The sequence below is a fragment of the Mesocricetus auratus genome, unplaced genomic scaffold (genome assembly GCF_017639785.1).
Source record: "Mesocricetus auratus isolate SY011 unplaced genomic scaffold, BCM_Maur_2.0 Super-Scaffold_100013, whole genome shotgun sequence".
NCBI classification, from domain to species: domain Eukaryota; kingdom Metazoa; phylum Chordata; class Mammalia; order Rodentia; family Cricetidae; genus Mesocricetus; species Mesocricetus auratus.
The window spans coordinates 2,332,266-2,349,969 of record NW_024429196.1 but is presented as its reverse complement, the minus strand read 5'-3'; the positions used below and the strand labels follow the sequence as shown (position 1 = coordinate 2,349,969).

Sequence of the window (17,704 nt, the reverse complement as noted above, 5' to 3'; positions counted from 1 at the left end):
GACAGCTTCTATTTCCATAGGGGTTATAGGTCTATTTAAATTGCTTATCTGTTCTTGATTTAATTTTGGCAAGTGATAGCTATCCAGGAAGTCATCCATTTCCTTTAAATTTTCGAATTTTGTGGAGTACAGGTTTTCAAAGTATGACTTGATGATTCTCTGGATTTCCTCGGAGTCTGTTGTTATGTCCCCCTTTTCATTTCTGATTTTGTTAATTTGCATGTTCACTCTCTGCTGTTTGGTATGTTTGGACAAAGGTTTGTCTATCTTGTTGATTTTCTCAAAGAACCAACTCTTCATTGCATTGATTCTTTGTATTGTTTTCCTAGTTTCCACTTCATTGATTTCAGCCCTCAATTTGATTACTTCCTGGCGTCTACTCCTCCTGGGGGGAGTTTGCTTCTTCGTGTTCTAGAGCTTTCAGCTGTGCTGTTAATTCTCTAGTATAACTATTCTCCAGTTTCTTCATGTGGGCACTTAGTGCTATGAAATTCCCCCGTAGCACTCCTTTCAAAGTATCCCGTAGGTTTGGGTATGTTGTGTCTTCATTCTCATTGAATTCTAGGAAGTCTTTAATTTCTCTTTTTATTTCTTCTTTGACCCAGGAATGGTGCAGTTGTGCATTATTCAATTTCCATGAGTTTGTAGGTTTTCTGCAATTTGTGTTGTTGTTGAATTCTAATTTTAAAGCATAGTGGTCTGATAAGATGCATGGAGTTATTCCAATTTTTTTGATGCTACTGAGGTTGGATATGTTGCCAAGTATGTGGTCGATTTTTGAGAAGTTTCCATGTGGTGGTGAGAAGAAGGTATATTCTTTTTTATGTGGATGAAGTGTTCTATAGATGTCTGTTAATCCCAGTTGGGTCATTACTTCTATTGGACCCTTTGCTTCTTTGGTGAGTTTCTGTCTGGTATTCCTGTCAAGTGGTGAGAGTGGTGTGTTGAAATCTCCCACTATATGTGTGTGGGGCTTTATATGTGATTTAAGTTTTAGTAATGTTTCTTTTACAAATGTGGATGCCTTTGTATTTGGGGAATAAATGTTCAGAATAGACCCTTCATCTTGGTGGATTTCGCCTGTGATGAGTATGTAGTGACCTCCTTCATCTCTTTTGATTGATTTTATTTTAAAGTCTAATTTGTTAGATGTTAGGATTGCTACTCCTGTTTGTTTCTTGGGTCCATTTGATTGGAAAAATTTTTCCCAACCTTTACCTCTTAGGTAATGTCTGTCTTTGAGGATGAGGTGTGTCTCTTGTATGCAGCAGAAGGATGGGTTCTGTCTTCGAATCCATTCTGCGAGCCTGTGTCTTTTTTTTATGATTTTTTCTTTTATTCTTTTTTTAAATTTAGATAAGAAACAAGGTTGCTTCACAAGTCAGTTCCAGGTCCCTCTCCTTTTCCCTCCCCTCCTCCCGTGCCCTCCCCCAACCCCACCCCCGTTATCCCCTCATTCCCGCAGGGAGGGTGAGGCCCTCCATGGGGGTGTCCATAGTCTGTCATTTCATATAGGGCAGGGCCTAGACCCTTCCCCAAGAGTTCAGGGTGAGAGTGCACCTCACATTGTTCTATGGGAGTCCAAAGTCCGTGTGTATACTTGGTATGGGTACTGATCTGCTGCCCAAGGCTCAATAGATTACCTAGGCCTCCTCACTGACACCCAAATTCAGGGGGTCTTGATCAGTCCCATGCTGGATTCCCAGGCTGGCCTGGGATTCAAGAGTTAACCTTTGTCTGGTCAGCTGTTTCTGGGGGTTAAACCAGCCCAGTCTTAATCCCTTTGATCATCAGTCCTCCCTCTCTGATACTGGCTTTCTTGAGTTCAGCTCAGTACTTAACCAGCCACTAAATGTAGTTTCTGTTTCCCAGACTCTCTGGCCATAGGATTGCAGGCTGGCACTCCCCAGATCTATGTCTAAAATCCATATATGAGAGAGTACATGCCATGTTTCTCTTTTTGTGACTGGGTTACCTCACTCAGGATGGTTTCTTCTAGTGTCATCCATTTGCCTGCGAATCTCATGATTCCATTATTTTTTTCTGCTGAATAGTACTCCATTGTGTAGATGTACCACATTTTCTCTATCCACTCTTCGGGTGAGGGACATCTAGGTTGCTTCCAAGTTCTGGCTATTACAAATAAAGCTGCTATGAACATAGTGGAACAGACATCTTTGTTGTATGAATGGGCATCTTTTGTATATATGCCTAAGAGTGGAGTTGCTGGGTCTTGTGGTAGGTTTATTCCCATTTTTCTGAGGAATCTCCATACTGCTTTCCAAAGTGGCTGAACCAGTTGGCACTCCCACCAGCAATGGAGGAGTGTCCCCCTTTCACCACATCCTCTCCATCATAAATTGTCATTGGTGTTTTTGATTTTAGCCATTCTGACAGGAGTGAGATGGTATCTCAGAGTTGTTTTGATTTGCATTTCCCGGATGGCTAAGGATGTTGAGCACTTTCTCAAGTGCCTCTCAGCCATTTTAGACTCCTCTATTGAAAACTCTCTATTTAGTTCTGCAGCCCACTTTTTAATTGGGTCTTTTGCTGTTTTGGAGACTTGCTTCTTGAGTTCTTTGTAAATTTTGGAGATCAACCCTCTGTCAGATGTGGGATTAGTGAATATTTTTCCCATTCTGTGGGCTGCCTTTTTGTCTTGCTGACTGTGTCCTTTGCCTTACAGAAGCTTCTCAGTTTCAGTAGGTCCCATTTATTAATTGTTGATCTCACTGTCTGTGCTGCTGGTGTTATGTTCAGGAAGCTGTCTCCTGTACCAATTCGTTCAAGGGTACCACCCACTTTCTCTTCTATGAGGTTCAGTGTGGCTGGATTTATGTTGAGGTCTTTGATCCATTTGGACTTAAGTTTTGTGCATGGCGATAAACATGGATCGATCCGCATTCTTCTACATGCCAGTCTCCAACTATGCCAGCACCATTTGTTGAAGATGCTTCTTTATTTCATTGTATATTTTTAGCTTCTTTGTCAAAGATCAGATGTTCATACGTGTGTGGGTTAATACCCGGATTTTCAATTCGATTCCATTGGTCTACCTGTCTATTTTTGTGCCAATACCAAGCTGTTTTCAGGACTATAGCTCTATAATAGAGCTTGAGGTCAGGGATGGTGATGCCTCCGGACGTTGCCTTGTTGAACAGGGTTGTTTTGGCTATCCTGGGTCTTTTGTTTTTCCATACAAACTTGATTATTGTTCTTTCAAGGTCTGTGAAGAATTGTGCTGGGATTTTAATGGGGATAGCATTGAATCTGTAGATTGCTTTTGGCAGGATTGCCATTTTTACTACATTGATCCTACCTATCCAAGAGCATGGGAGATCTTTCCATTTTCTGAGGGCTTCTTTAATTTCTTTCTTTAAAGATTCAAAGTTCTTGAGATACGGGTCTTTCACTTGTTTGGTTAGCGTTACCCCAAGGTATTTTATGTTGTTTGTGGCAATTGTAAAGGGTGATGTTTCTCTGATTTCTCTTTCAGCCATTTTATTATCTGTATATAATAGGGCTACTGACTTTCTTGAGTTGATCTTGTAGCCTGCCACTTTGCTGAAGGTGTTAATCAGCTGTAAGAGTTCCCTGGTAGAGTTCTTTGGGTCATTGATGTAAACTATCATATCGTCTGCAAACAGTGAAAGTTTGACCTCTTCCTTCCCAATTTGTATCCCCTTGATCCCCCTTTGTTGTCGTATGGCAATAGCTAGAACTTCAAGTACCATGTTGAAAAGGTATGGAGAGAGTGGACAGCCTTGTTTTGTTCCTGATTTTAGAGGAATTGCGTTGAGTTTCTGTCCATTTAGTTTGATGTTGGCTGTTGGTTTACTGTATATGGCTTTTATTATGTTTAAGTATGTCCCTGTTATCCCAGATCTCTCCAAGACCTTTATCATGAAGGGGTGTTGGATTTTGTCAAAGGCTTTTTCAGCATCTAGTGAGATGATCATGTGATTTTTGTTTTTCAGCTTGTTTATATGGTGGATTACGTTGATGGATTTTCGTATGTTAAACCATCCCTGCATCCCTGGGATGAAACCTACTTGATCGTGGTGAATGATTGTTTTGATGTGTTCTTGGATCCTATTTCCCAGTATTTTATTGAGTATTTTTGCATCAATGTTCATGAGGGATATTGGTCTGAAGTTCTCTTAGTTGTGTCTTTGTGTGGCTTGGGGATCAAGGTTATTGAAGCCTCATAGAAAGAGTTTGGCAAAGACCCTTCTGCTTCTATTGTGTGCACCACTTTGAGAAGAATTGGTATAAGCTGTTCTTTGAATTTCTGGTAGAATTCTGCACTGAGGCCATCTGGACCTGGACTTTTTTTGGTTGGGAGACTTTTGATGACAGCTTCTATTTCCATAGGGGTTATAGGTCTATTTAAATTGCTTCTCTGTTCTTGATTTAGTTTTGGCAAATGATAGCTGTCCAGGAAGTCATCCATTTCCTTTAAATTTTCGAATTTTGTGGAGTACAGGTTTTCAAAGTATGACCTAATGATTCTCTGGATTTCCTCAGAGTCTGTTGTTATGTCCCCCTTTTCATTTCTGATTTTGTTAATTTGCGTGTTCACTCTCTGCTGTTTGGTAAGTTTGGACAAAGGTTTGTCTATCTTGTTGATTTTCTCAAAGAACCAACTCTTCGTTGCATTGATTCTTTGTATTGTTTTCCTGGTTTCTACTTTGTTGATTTCAGCCTTCAATTTGATTATTTCCTGGCGTCTACTCCTCCTGGGGGAGTTTGCTTCTTTGTGTTCTAGAGCTTTTAGCTGTGATGTTAATTCTCTGGTATAACTGTTTTCCTGTTTCTTCATGTGAGCACTTAGTGCTATGAACTTCCCCGTAGCACTGCTTTCAAAGTGTCCCATAGGTTTGGGTATGTTGTGTCTTCGTTCTCATTGAATTCGAGGAAGTCTTTAATTTCTTTTTTATTTCCTCTTTGACCCAGGGATGGTGCAGTTGAGCATTATTCATTTCCATGAGTTTGTAGGTTTTCTGCAATTTGTGTTGTTGTTGAATTCTAATTTTAAAGCATGGTGGTCTGATAAGATGCATGGAGTTATTCCAATTTTTTGTAGCTGCTGAGGTTTGATATGTTGCCAAGTATGTGGTCGATTTTTGAGAAGGTTCCATGTGGTGGTGAGAAGAAGGTATATTCTTTTTTATGTGGATGAAATGTTCTATAGATATCTGTTAATCCCAGTTGGGTCATTACTTCTATTAGACCCTTTGCTTCTTTGTTGAGTTTCTGTCTGGTATTCTTGTCTAGTGGTGAGAGTGGTGTGTTGAAATCTCCCACTATAACTGTGTGGGGCTGTAGATGAGATTTAAGTTCTAATAATGTTTCTTTAACGAATGTGGATGCCTTTGTATTGGGGGCATAGATGTTCAGGATAGACACTTCATCTTGGTGGGTTTCACCTGTGATGAGTATGTAATGACCTCCTTTATCTCTTTTGATTGATTTTATTTTAAAGTCTAGTTTGTTAGATATTAGGATTGCTACCCCAGCTTGTTTCTTGGGTCCATTTGATTGAAAATTTTTTCCCAACCTTTAACTCTCAGGTAATGTCTGTCTTTGAGGGTGAGGTGTGTTTCTTGTATGCAGCAGAAGGAAGGGTTCTGTCTTCGAATCCATTCTGCTAGTCTGTGTCTTTTTATGGGTGAGTTAAGGCCATTAATATTGAGGGATATTAATGACCATTGATTGCTCATCCTTCTTCGATTTGCAATGGTTGTTGTTGGTGGAATTATGGGTGGAATTTCACCCCTTTGTTCTTTTGGCTGTTGGTAGAGAGGGATTCTCTAATGCTTATGTTTTTCTGGTTGTAGTTAGCTTCCTTGGGTTGGAGTTTTCCTTCCAAAACTTTCTGTAGGGATAGGTTAGTGGATACATATTGCTTGAATCTAGTTTTGTCATTGAATATCTTGTTTTCTCCATCTATAGTGATTGAGAGCTTTGCCAGATATAGTAGTCTGGGCTGGCATCCATGGTCTCTTAGTGTTGGTAGAATATCTATCCAGGACCTTCTGGCTTCCAGATTTTCCATGGAGAAGTCAGGTGTAATTCTAATAGGTCTGCCTTTATATGTTACTTGGCCTTTTTCCTTAGCTGCTCTTAATATTCTTTCTTTATTCTGTATATTTGGGGTCTTGATTATTATGTGGTGAGGAGACTTTTTTGTGATCCACTCTATTTGGTGTTCTGTAAGCTTCTTGTACCTTCATTGGAATTCCTTTCTTAAGGTTGGGAAAGTTTTCTTCTGTGATTTTGTTGAATATGTTTTCTGCCCCTTTGAGGTGGTTTTCTTCTCCTTCTTCTATACCTATTATTCTTAGGTTTGGTCTTTTCATGGTGTCCCATATTTCCTGGATGTTTTGTGTTAAGGATTTGTTGGACTTAAGATTTTCTTTGGGTGATGAATCCATTTCTCCTAGTGTATCTTCAACACCTGAGATTCTCTCTTCCATCTCTTGTATTCTGCTGGTAATGCTTGTATCGGTAGTACCTGACCATTTGCCCAGCTTTTCTATTTCCAGCCTTTCTTCAGATTGTGTTTTTTTTTTATTGTCTCTATTTCAGTTTTCAACCCTTGCACTGTTTGCATTGTTTCTTGCAATGTTTATCTTTTTGTCCATTTGTTGCATTTTATGAATTTTTTGGTTTGTTCTTTCTTCCATTTCTTGTATTTTTAGTTTGCTTTTTCTTCCGTTTCTTGCATTTTTTGGTTTGCTTTTTCTTCCATTTCTTGCATTTTTTGTTTGCTTTTTCTTCTAGTTCTTGTATTTTTTGGTTTGCTTTTTCTTCCATTTCCTGCCTTTTTTTGTTTTTTCTTCTTTCATTTCTTTCATTTTTTGTTTTGTTTTTTTCTTCCATTTCTTGCATTTTTTGCTTTGTTTCTACTTCCATTCCTTGCATTTTTTGCTTTGTTTCTTCTTCCATTTCCTGCCTTGTTTGGTTTGTTTTTTCATCCATTTCTTTGAGTGATTTTCCTATATCCTCTTTTAGGGCCTCTATCATTTTCATGAAAGTGGTTTTAAGGTCATTCTCTTCTGCTTCATTTGCATTGGAATGTTGGAGTCTTGATGGTGTGGAGTCTCTAGAATCAGGTGGTGTAATATTTGTTTTTCTGTTGCTGGGTGTGTTTTTGTATTGTCTCTTTCCCATCTCTTCTTCTAGTGGGTGCAGAAAGAGCCCCTTACTGGTCTGGTGGTTACGGGACCAGAGTTGCTTTTGGTGGGTGCTAGCAAGTCCAATAATCTGGTAGTTCTTGTATTCCTTGTCCTTGTTCTGGTCCCTTGGATGGAGGAGAAGACCAGGAATCTGGGGTGCTCAGCCTCTCACTTGGTCCCCTGGACCCTTTGCTGTATCCACTGGTTTCCTGGTCTCCTTGGTGGGAGAGAAGACCTGGAGTCTGTGGTGTTTAGCTACCGCCAGGATTGGAAGCTCTGTGCAGTTCCCAGGCAATCCCCAGGCACTGGACCCACCGGAACAGCTGGTCCCCTGGTCTCCCTGGTTCCTCTGGTTTCCTGGTCTCGTTGGTGGGAGAGGAAACCTGGAATCTGGGGTGCTTGGCTCCCGCCGGGATTGGAAGCTCTGTGCAGTTCCCAGGTGATCCCCAGGCACTGGAACACAGGCCCAGATGCATGGTCTGCTTTACCTGGACCCGTGGGAACAGCTGGTACCCTGGTCTCACTGGCTCCTCTCAGGTGTAAACACGATTGTGCTTCCTAGTTTTTTAAACTGATGCCAGCTTGCACAAGGGCCACTATTACTCTTTAGCAGATTGGTGCTGTAATATGTTGCCTTTACCCTCAGCACTGATCCATGTTCCCTCTTGAGATGCACTGGCTGATATTAGATGCCATGTTGGAATTGGTTAAAACGTCATATGAGGTTACAATGGTGTGGTACAGGAGACCCATTATCCAGTCAGTTTACAGAGTGTTTTACGAAGTATCCCAGGGTTACCATGTACAAACTTCAGCATCCTTGGTGGTATTCCAGAATGGGAAGATTCAGAGAAAGAGATCTTACAGACCAAGCTGGAAGACTTAGTGGAGCCAACAAGAAAAATGAGTGACACAGCTTGCCACATTGAAGCAAAAATAGTGTTGTAGTGTCCTAGAACTGGGAGATGTGGAGGTTAGAGTCCAGCTGGATGACAAAAAGAATAATTATGACCTCATCTTCAAGCAGCCCTCATGACTGTGGCCAAATGTGTGACCCCAACAGACCAGAGTAGCCAAGATCTGGGGGAATGCTCCTCCTCTGGCCTCACTGTGCCAACAGCCTCCTCCACACCCTGATTTTCTTTATATGTTGGTGTTTATTTTTGAGATGGCAACTTAATTATAAAGTTTCTCTCATCCCTTTCCTCCATACAAAACCTCCCTGCTTTCCTTTAAATTCATGGCTTCTTTTTTTCATTAATTGTTACTGTAGGCATATATGTATTTGTATATACATACAGATATGTAATTTGTAAAGCTAACCTATGAAGTCCATATAATGTTAGTTGTATGTACGTTTTCAGGACTGACTGTTTAGCACTGGACAAACAATTGATGTACTCTTCTACAGGACAGAAGCTTCTTTCTGGTGCTAAGACTGTTCTGAAGGAAAAGGCTTCTTCATAAATACACAGTCCCATTGACTTGTGGCTGACTCTCTGAATGGTAAAAGCTTGGAACGATCATGTTGTACACAGGATACTAGGATCCACAGCTACACAATTGTGCCCAGTGTGCTCTCTCTTCTCTCCTGGGTTGTATGGAGAGGACAAGTTACCTCTTTAAGGAGGTATTCAGATACTGTAGCATGATGACTATTAAGAGCAGCCATTTCAAAAACCCAGAAAGTGGGAGTTAAAATTTGTTTGCCAACAGATCATAGGAGCTATTCAGACAACAGCCTCCACATCCTGTCAAGAACCACATGGATCCCTTCCCGGGCACAGATATTAAAGTAAAGACCTGGAGTCTGAGTTATTCACTGGGAACTGAGGGCATGCTGCTTTACCACACCCCAAGCTACAGAGCCTATACATCACAGATTACACCTCTAAACAACCCTTTTTTCTTCCTAAGTTGCTAATCTCAGATACCTAGTTTCAGTGATAGAAACCAGCATGCCCAGTGGAAGACGGATGACTCAACTTGACTACAGTGAAACTAGCAAACCCACAACCATGGTCAATGACCCGACAAAGAAGCAAAGGAATCTTTTGGACAATAGTGACAGATAACTACCCATCTGCAAAAAGATGCATCCAGACACAGACCTGATACCATTTATATATACCTGATATATATATATATATATACATATATATATATATATATATAAACTAACTCAAAATGGATCACAAACACAAATATAAAATGCAGACCTATATGCTCCATGAAATTAACACAGGAGAAATACAGGAACCACAACCACGGGGGAAAAATTCATGTTACATTGTCTTAAGATAAAAGGCTTCTGTTCTGTGAAAGACAGTGTTAAAGAATGAAAACACAAGCCATAGGCAGGGAGAAGGTACTTGGACACAGGGCCCATTACAACATGGGAACATGGGCTGAAGAGTTGAAGACAAGCTTCAGTAAGACCTGTGGAAAACAAGACAACAGTCAGATGCTCAACATATACATCACTGCAGAGTTGCAAATTAAGTCTATATTGAGTTGTTAACATAGACCCTGTTCCAAGGCTGAAGCCCAAGACACCCTAAACACTAATGGGGGCAAAAGCATAAATAGCTATGTCAGCATCAAATTGAATGCTCACAGCAGTCCTACTGCAGTATAGTCTAGCATCTCATCACAGAGAACAACCTTGTAGATTACATATACCTAGTTAAGACATGTGGATTATGTAGTTTCCAGATATGCAAACAAATCTGCTACACCCACCAGGAGGCACAGAATGATCTGTAAGCACAGGGGGGAGAATTTAATATTTACTTCTTACTAGCAGAGCATAAATAAAATCAGTGGAAGTAAAATGAAAGAAAATACTACAACTATATGGTCTTTGGAGATGTACAAAAGATATGCCTGATGAAAAATGTCCGTAAAACTAAGAGCAGTGTTCTTCAGTTAACGCTAATAAAAACAACAGCAACAACATTTATCTTTGCCACATATCCTTTCCTTTTACCGTGACTTCTCTCATAGCCCAAGGCTGACCGGGTTTCTGAGATCAGAGTACACGTCTTTACTGTATCTTCTTTTCTACCTTTAAGCAGAACTTCCACACCTCTCATTTTCCTTTGCTTTCATTATTCCCACTCCTTGTATGTTCCCTTCTCTAAAGCCCATTTAGTAACTTAATACTAACCCATTGTGATTGCTCACTTCTTTTTACTTTCTTTTCCTTTCTACTCTTACCCACAACAATGAACATATCTACTATAAAAAATATTATCTGGGTCCCTTATTGCCCAAACAAAGATTGGTACTTAAGTGCTTGTTTTGTAGTCAACTGCTACTCTGTTCAGAGTGAGTAAAACACTAGGTAGCAACTATTGCTGCAGACACTGTACCAGTTACCAGTTTAACATATCAACACAACAGTACTAGACCCTACTGTCTCTTGAATGTCCCTCAACTGAAAAAGAGATGTCATGAATTAAAAGAATAAAAGTAACAACACAAATCTTAACCAATGATATAAATGGGCAGATCCTACTACAAAAACACAAGTAACATAGAAAAACCAAGACAACATACTTCCTCCAGAATTATCAATCCTATTGCAATGGTCCCTGATGAAAATCACTTATGTAACATCCACATGAAAGGCTCAGAGAATGGTTAAACATATGTTTAAACAATCCAATGAGGACATGAATATTTTCTAAGAGAATACAAATAGCTGAATAAAATAATCAACTCATGACACAGAAACAAAATTCAATAAAGACAAATACTGAATAAAACCCAAACTAAAATGATAATGGAAATGAAAACATAACAGAATGTATCATCGTTGGAAGGCAAAAATAGAGGAACTGGTTATTCAGTTAAGATAATAACATATGTAGGAATGGACCACAGAACTGTGGAATACCATGAAAAGGCAAAATTGATAATTATGTGCAAAAAAGAGGTAAAATAATTCCATACAACAGACATACAAAATATTTTTAATGAAGTCATAGAAGAAAATCTCCAAAATCTAGGGAAAGAGAAGCCCTTCTATACATACAATATGAGAGGCACACAGTTCACCAAACAAGCAGGACCAGTAAAGACATTTCTCATGTTATATATGAATATACAGAATAATTAAAGTATATTGAAATCTGCAAAAGTGAAGGGCAAGGTCATATACAAAAGGATACCTATCAGAATAACTAATGATCACATGAAAAGGGCCTGAAATGATGTAATTTAAATGTGGAAAGAATACAACTGACAACCTAGACTAATATATCCAACAAAACTATCATAACTGAAGTAAAAGAAAAAATTTCCATGATAAAAGCAGAATGTTACCATGAAGTCACCCTACAGAAGATACTGGATGGAATACATCAGATTGAAGACAAAGACAAGCACATCTAAGAGGCTATAGCAGGAAAATATAAACAACACCAAGATACTCTTCAAGCAAAAAGGGACCAAGAAATCATTAAACAGTAACAAAACCAACAAAATGTTGAGATTTTTTTGTTACTTCCAAGAAGCATAGCTCACCACCAAAGATAAATATTATTCACTAAATTAGGATGAAAGGATGGAAAAAAAGGTGTTTCAAGCAAATTGAACCAGGAAACAATCAGGTGTTCTTATTTAGTATCTGATATAAATTGGTTTCAAGCAAAATCAAGGCAGACAAGACAAGAGGGTCACTTCTTAGGGATCAAGAGAACAACCCAGCAATATGAAATTATATACATATATATATATACATTTCTCAAACACAGGCTTTTGTCAAAATTCCTGAAATAAACACTACTAGAATAAAAGTCACTGACAAACCTCAATGTAGTAATAGTAGGTAACTTCTATATACCACACTCACCATTAGACCAAGTGGACAAAAAATAAAATGAACCAAGAAATTCTGGATGGAATTAAATGATATCATAGATCTTAAGGACCTAGTAGATGGCTACAAAACATTTCACTTGAACACAGTATGTTTTCTTCTTAACATTCCAAGGAACATCATCTAAACTAGGTCACATATTAAGACACAAAGCAAATATAACCAATACAGGAAAACTGAAGTAATGTCCTGTATTCTGTTGGAACACAATGGGATAAAGCTAGCAACCAATACCAAGAGAAAACTGCAGAAACTAAACCAACTCATGGGAAGTAAATGACTGATGATTGAATGATGAATGAGTAATTGAAGAAATCAAGAAGGGAGTAATTTTTTTCCAAGAAATCAAGAAGGGAGTAATTTTTTTCCTAAGTGGGATGAAAATGCAAATACAAAATAACAAAACACATGAGAAACAATGAGTGCAGTCTTAAGAGGTAAGTTTATAGCTCTAAGTGTCTACATTAAAAATAATCAGGGGTGGTGGTGGAAAGATAGCTTAGTTGTGAAGAGCACTGGCTACTAACAGAGGATCCACGTTTGTGTCCTACCACCCACAGAGTAGATCACAACCATCTGTAACTCCTGTTCCAAGGCCCTCATCTGGCCTCCTCAGGTACTACATGAACATGGTGCACATACGATTATGCAGGCAAAATACCCACACACATATATACATGTGTGTATGTATCATGATAAAATTAATAATATAAGAAATCAGAGTGATCTTAAATAAATAACATTATGATACATCTTAGGCCTATGGAAGAAGAACAACAACAACAAACCAATCAGTGGGGAGAAATAACAAAAAATCAGGGCAGAAATAAGTGCTACAGAAACAACAACAAAATGCATCTACACTTGCAGTTGATTTACAGTTTTATTCCATTGTGATTACATAAAATACAGGAATTTCTTTTTGTTTTCCTAAATTTGCTAATGTTTGCTCTGTATCTCAATGTGTGACCTGTTTTAGAGAAAGGGCCACAGGCTGCTGAGAAGAATGTGTACTCTGCAGAGGTTGGATGGAATGTTATATACGTCTGTTAAGTGCATTTGATCTATGGTGTCAGTGAGTGCAGATATTCTGTGCTGAGTGTTATGAGAGGCGACGACAGTCTCTTAAAGGGTCTCAAGAATTTATTTAGGTATAGGATAGGGACAAACACTGATACAGAACCAATTAGACACCGCCACTGATTGAGTTGCCTTCATCAGTCATTCTGCCCAGGGGTGAAGAGCACCAATCTCAAGTCACCTCTCTGCTGCCTGCCCACTCTGGTCAACCAAGAGAGCACCACAGCAAGAGAGAGCAACCCTCTCACTCAGCTTTTAAGCTGTCATGTAGGCAGACCATACCATGTCCTAGGGCTTGCTGCCCCAAAAGTCATTGGCTATAAATAGATTGAAATTCCACAACAGATGAGCTACCCCTTGGTGAGAGCAGGGTATTTACTTGGGGGGAAATCCATGTCTTTATAGCTCATCATGTGTTTTATGAACTTTGGTATACCTCCATTTGGTATGTATATGTATAGAATTATAATGTCTTCTTGTTCGGTGAACTCTTTAATCATTTTGTTGGTTCTGTAGTGTTTGGTCCTTTCTTAATCCTTGGTTGCATAACTACTGTTTGGCAGGTTTTAATTTTCCCCAGTAGGCTCTTGGATGCCTTTAGTTACTGTCCTTAGTTCAAAGGATTCCTTCTAAAATACTCTGCAGGTCTGGGTTGGTGTTCTTAACTTCCTGTAGCTTATGTTGTCTTGGAAGCTTTTATTTCTCCCTCAATCATGACAGATACTTTTGCTGGATTTACAGCTGTGATCCTTCAGAACTTCAAAGTATATCATTCCAAGCCCTTTTTGCCTTAAAGGTTTCAAATGAAAGTCTGGCAGCTATTTTAATGGGCTTGCCTTTACATGTGGCTTGGTGTTTCTCATGAAGAGCTTTCATGACACTGGAGTTTCTTTTCTGGTCCTGCCTATTTGGTATTCCATAGGCTTCTCGTTTCCTAGATTTGGGGAAATTTCTTCTATAATTATATTGAAAGTATTTTCTTTGCTTTTGGTATGTAGTTTTCCCACCAACTTTTATGTGCATCATTTGTAGACTTGGTTAGTTCATGGTCTCCCAAATATCACACATTTCCTTCATAAATAAAAAAATAGTATTCTTAACTAAATGTTTCTATTCTTCCATCTTGTCTTCAACTCCTGAGATTTTTCTGTCTTCCGTCCATTACATGTTCCATTACTTTAGTGGAGCTTTCCCTTGAGCTTTTTATTTAATTTATTGAAATTTTCATCTCCAGCATTTCAAAGTGTTTTTTTCAGTGTTTCTAAATCCAATTTTTATCTTATATAGACTTCTTTATTTCATTTAGCTGCTTTGTCATGTCCTCATTCATATCTTTGAGCATATTGTTTGCTTGTGTTTCCTTAGAATTTAGGTTACCTCTATTCTTTTAGTGAGAGTGTTTGTAATATTCTTTAGGGGTTAGGTTATAGTATGAGTTAGGTGTTATTTTCCTCTGCTAGACTGGGATTCAGGCTACTGAGTTCTACCACATCTTCCCCTAAGAATAGATACCAACTGTAATGAAAGGTGCTGTCTATGAGTAGATTGTTTGATTGCTGGGTCATCTCTACTGTCCTTTGCATTCCTTTCCAAGCATCCAGAAGGTTGTCTACTACTCAGAATTCCTCTCTGATAGCAGTTCTTCTCTGATAGGAGCTCCTCTCCTTCTGTTCTTCCTTTGGGCAAATTGTTCTGTACCAGTGTCTGAAAGTTGCTCTAGCTGCTGCTCTGAATCTTGTTCTGCTTATGGTTCTGTGGCATGGACCTCACATTTTTCTGTTCTAAGGTGCAGCATAGTAGCAAGGGAAACTGAGATCAGGCTAGGGCTCTGGCTATGTGTCTCTGGCCTTACATGGACAGTTTACAGTATGATTATGGAGGGAAGAGTTGAACTCTATGAACAGGTTTCTGACTTCATAAGGGACCAAGCCTGATGTGGTTGGCTACAGGACATGATCCTGAACTTAGAATGGGGTTCTAGGCCAGGCGGTGGTGGAGCACGCCTTTAATCCCAGCACTTGGGAGGCAGAGGCAGGCGGATCTCTGTGAGTTTGAGGCCAGACTGGACTGACAGCCTCCAAAACAATACAGAGAAACCCTGACTTGTAAAACCAAAAAAAAAAACATAGAATGGGGTTCTAGGCATGATTCTCTGACACCACATGGGGCCAGTCCAAGGTATAGCATGTTAAGGTGGCGTCCTAGGTTTGTGCTGGAGAATGAACATAGGGTTTCTGACCTCACATGGGGCGAGGGCTGGTCTGAAATCTTTTCTCATTTTTGAATGGTGCAAGCAAGTGATTTTCAAGTAGAAATATAAATATACTGTGAATGGTTAGTTAACTACTCAATGTAAAAAACACCTTTGCTACTTTTTTTCCCCGACAGGGTTTCTCTGTGGCTTTGGAGGCTGTCCTGGAAATAGCTAGCTCTTGTAGACCAAGCTGGTCTCGAACTCACAGAGATCCTCCTACCTCTGCCTCCCAAGTGCTGGGATTAAAGGCATGTGCCACCAATGCCCAGCCCCCCTTTGCTACTTTTTTTATTTAAATATCTTTAGTTCACAAATATCATAGTTTATTTAAATTATTGTTATAAACATTATTATACTCATATATTTTAAATTACTGTTTACTTTTCTTACTGAATCCAAAGTGCTTACAGAACTTTGAAGTTCAAATTTTCTGCATCCAGAATGACATCAGAAATAACCACGGAGTACAGCAGAGAGAGTGAGACCAACACAACAGGTAGGAAAGTCTAAGAAAGGGGGAGTAGTTACAGTGTAGAATATCTATATTTTGGGCTGAAGAGATGATTCTCAGTGGTTAGGAGCACTCATTGCTCTTCTAGACACATATTTAGTTTTCAGCATCTACATGGTAGATCGGTAACTCCAGTGCCATTGAATTTCATGCCTTCTGACTTCCACAGGCACCAGGCATGCACATGGAGAGTGAACACATGCAAGCAAAACACTCATAACACATAAAAAGCAAATATAAAAAACTGAAAAGGAATTTGACTACATATGTCCTTAAAAGCTTATTAAAACATCAGTATCAGAATACATACAAAAACACACACAGCACCAAGTTTCGTCTAAGAGGAACATTGGAATCATGAAACAGAAGAAAATTAAAGCCATAGAGATGAGAAAGTTGTTCAGAAACTAACCAGAAGAAAGTGTACTGAGTCACATTACAGCATATGAGTCAGATATTAAGGGAAATGAAGAAAACTATCAAAATGATCAATCTTCCTTTAGTAGAACAATATGCTCTGATCTTGAAGATATTAAATTTTGAAATCTGTTTATACATAAAGACTACAGCATCACAAACTCAGAGAAGAACTCCATACTACAGTAAGAAACAGACATCTAGAAAATGGGCACTGAGCACAGGCAAACCAGCAGTTAATTACAAGAGACATCTAATTATCAGAAGATTCAGAAGTGGGTGCATGTAATAGTCCAAAGAAACATATGGCTGCAGGCCTATTCACAAACCCAAAGGCAGGTCTTTCAAGTTTAATAGAAAATAATGTAAAAGAAGTGTACATACTCTCTGCAATATCATCCCGAGAAGGGACATATTTCCTGTTTTGAGGCTGGTTTCTGGTTATAAGAAGTTTCTTCTCAAGGAGTAGATTGTCCATGGGTGCATCTTTTTTCTGGTATTCTAAAGGAACCGCTAAGGAGAAAGAAAATATATGTCAGAGAATTTCTGAACACTCAGACTTCTCACCCACTGGGAGATGGGGAAAGCTGAGCACAGGACCCATGAGTATGTGACAGTCTTTCTTAGCAGCTCCTGCCGGGAAAACAGCTCCCAGAAACCACTGATAACTGTTGGTTGTTCTCTCCCCATTTTGCCTGTTTTATTCATTTTGACTACTGTCTCTTGTTCTATAGAATCTACACTCAGGTCAGAGCATGAACTGTCCATGAAACATGCTCACATAGAATCTGGGGCACAGAGAAGTGGTCTCCTGTTGGTTTTGATGTCAAGCTATTTACTTATGCTTATTCTACTCACTGAATCTCACATCTTCAGATGTTGTTGCTCTCTCTACTTGTGCTTGGGCTTCTGACAAGGACTCTTGATGTAAATGTACATGGCTTTCATCTGGTACTGCAAAATGAACTACATAAAGAGATGCACTTAGTCTCTTCAATATAAAGGAAAAAAATCTATGAAATATCAGGGCTCAAATTTCTAATAAGATGACAAGCATACAAGAGTAATTCCTCTTATTTCCACAAAGTCCTAAGTTATCATGGTATATCTGGCATGAGTATGAGGGGGAGTTTTATCAATGGATATTGTAGAAATTGCCAGACTACTTCATAAATATTCTGTGGTACCGACTGTGTTATATTCTGATTCCTAATTTCACTGACTGCTCATGCCTTAGGTTGTTAATTATTCCTAGACAAACCAAAGAAAATGAATGTCCATGAGGCTAATTACCACTACAGTATTATTTGCAACTGTAAAATTTCCAAAATCATATAAATCAAGCACAGGTGAGCGACTAAGTAAACTAACACACG

At 39.0% G+C, this 17,704-nt stretch overlaps 1 protein-coding gene across 10 annotated transcripts in view; it reads right to left on the bottom strand.

The window, feature by feature from the left end:
* Ccdc7 (coiled-coil domain containing 7) overlaps positions 1 to 17,704 on the bottom strand; it is a 193,760-nt gene that overhangs the window by 87,294 nt on the left and 88,762 nt on the right. For all 10 annotated transcript variants that reach the window (XM_040755273.1, XM_040755264.1, XM_040755269.1 and 7 more), the window contains 2 exons: positions 17,187 to 17,294; positions 16,713 to 16,841 (listed from right to left, as the gene is read on the bottom strand). In XM_040755273.1, coding sequence (XP_040611207.1) covers positions 16,713 to 16,841; positions 17,187 to 17,294 — 237 coding nt within the window. The remainder of the gene's footprint in view (positions 1 to 16,712; positions 16,842 to 17,186; positions 17,295 to 17,704) is intronic.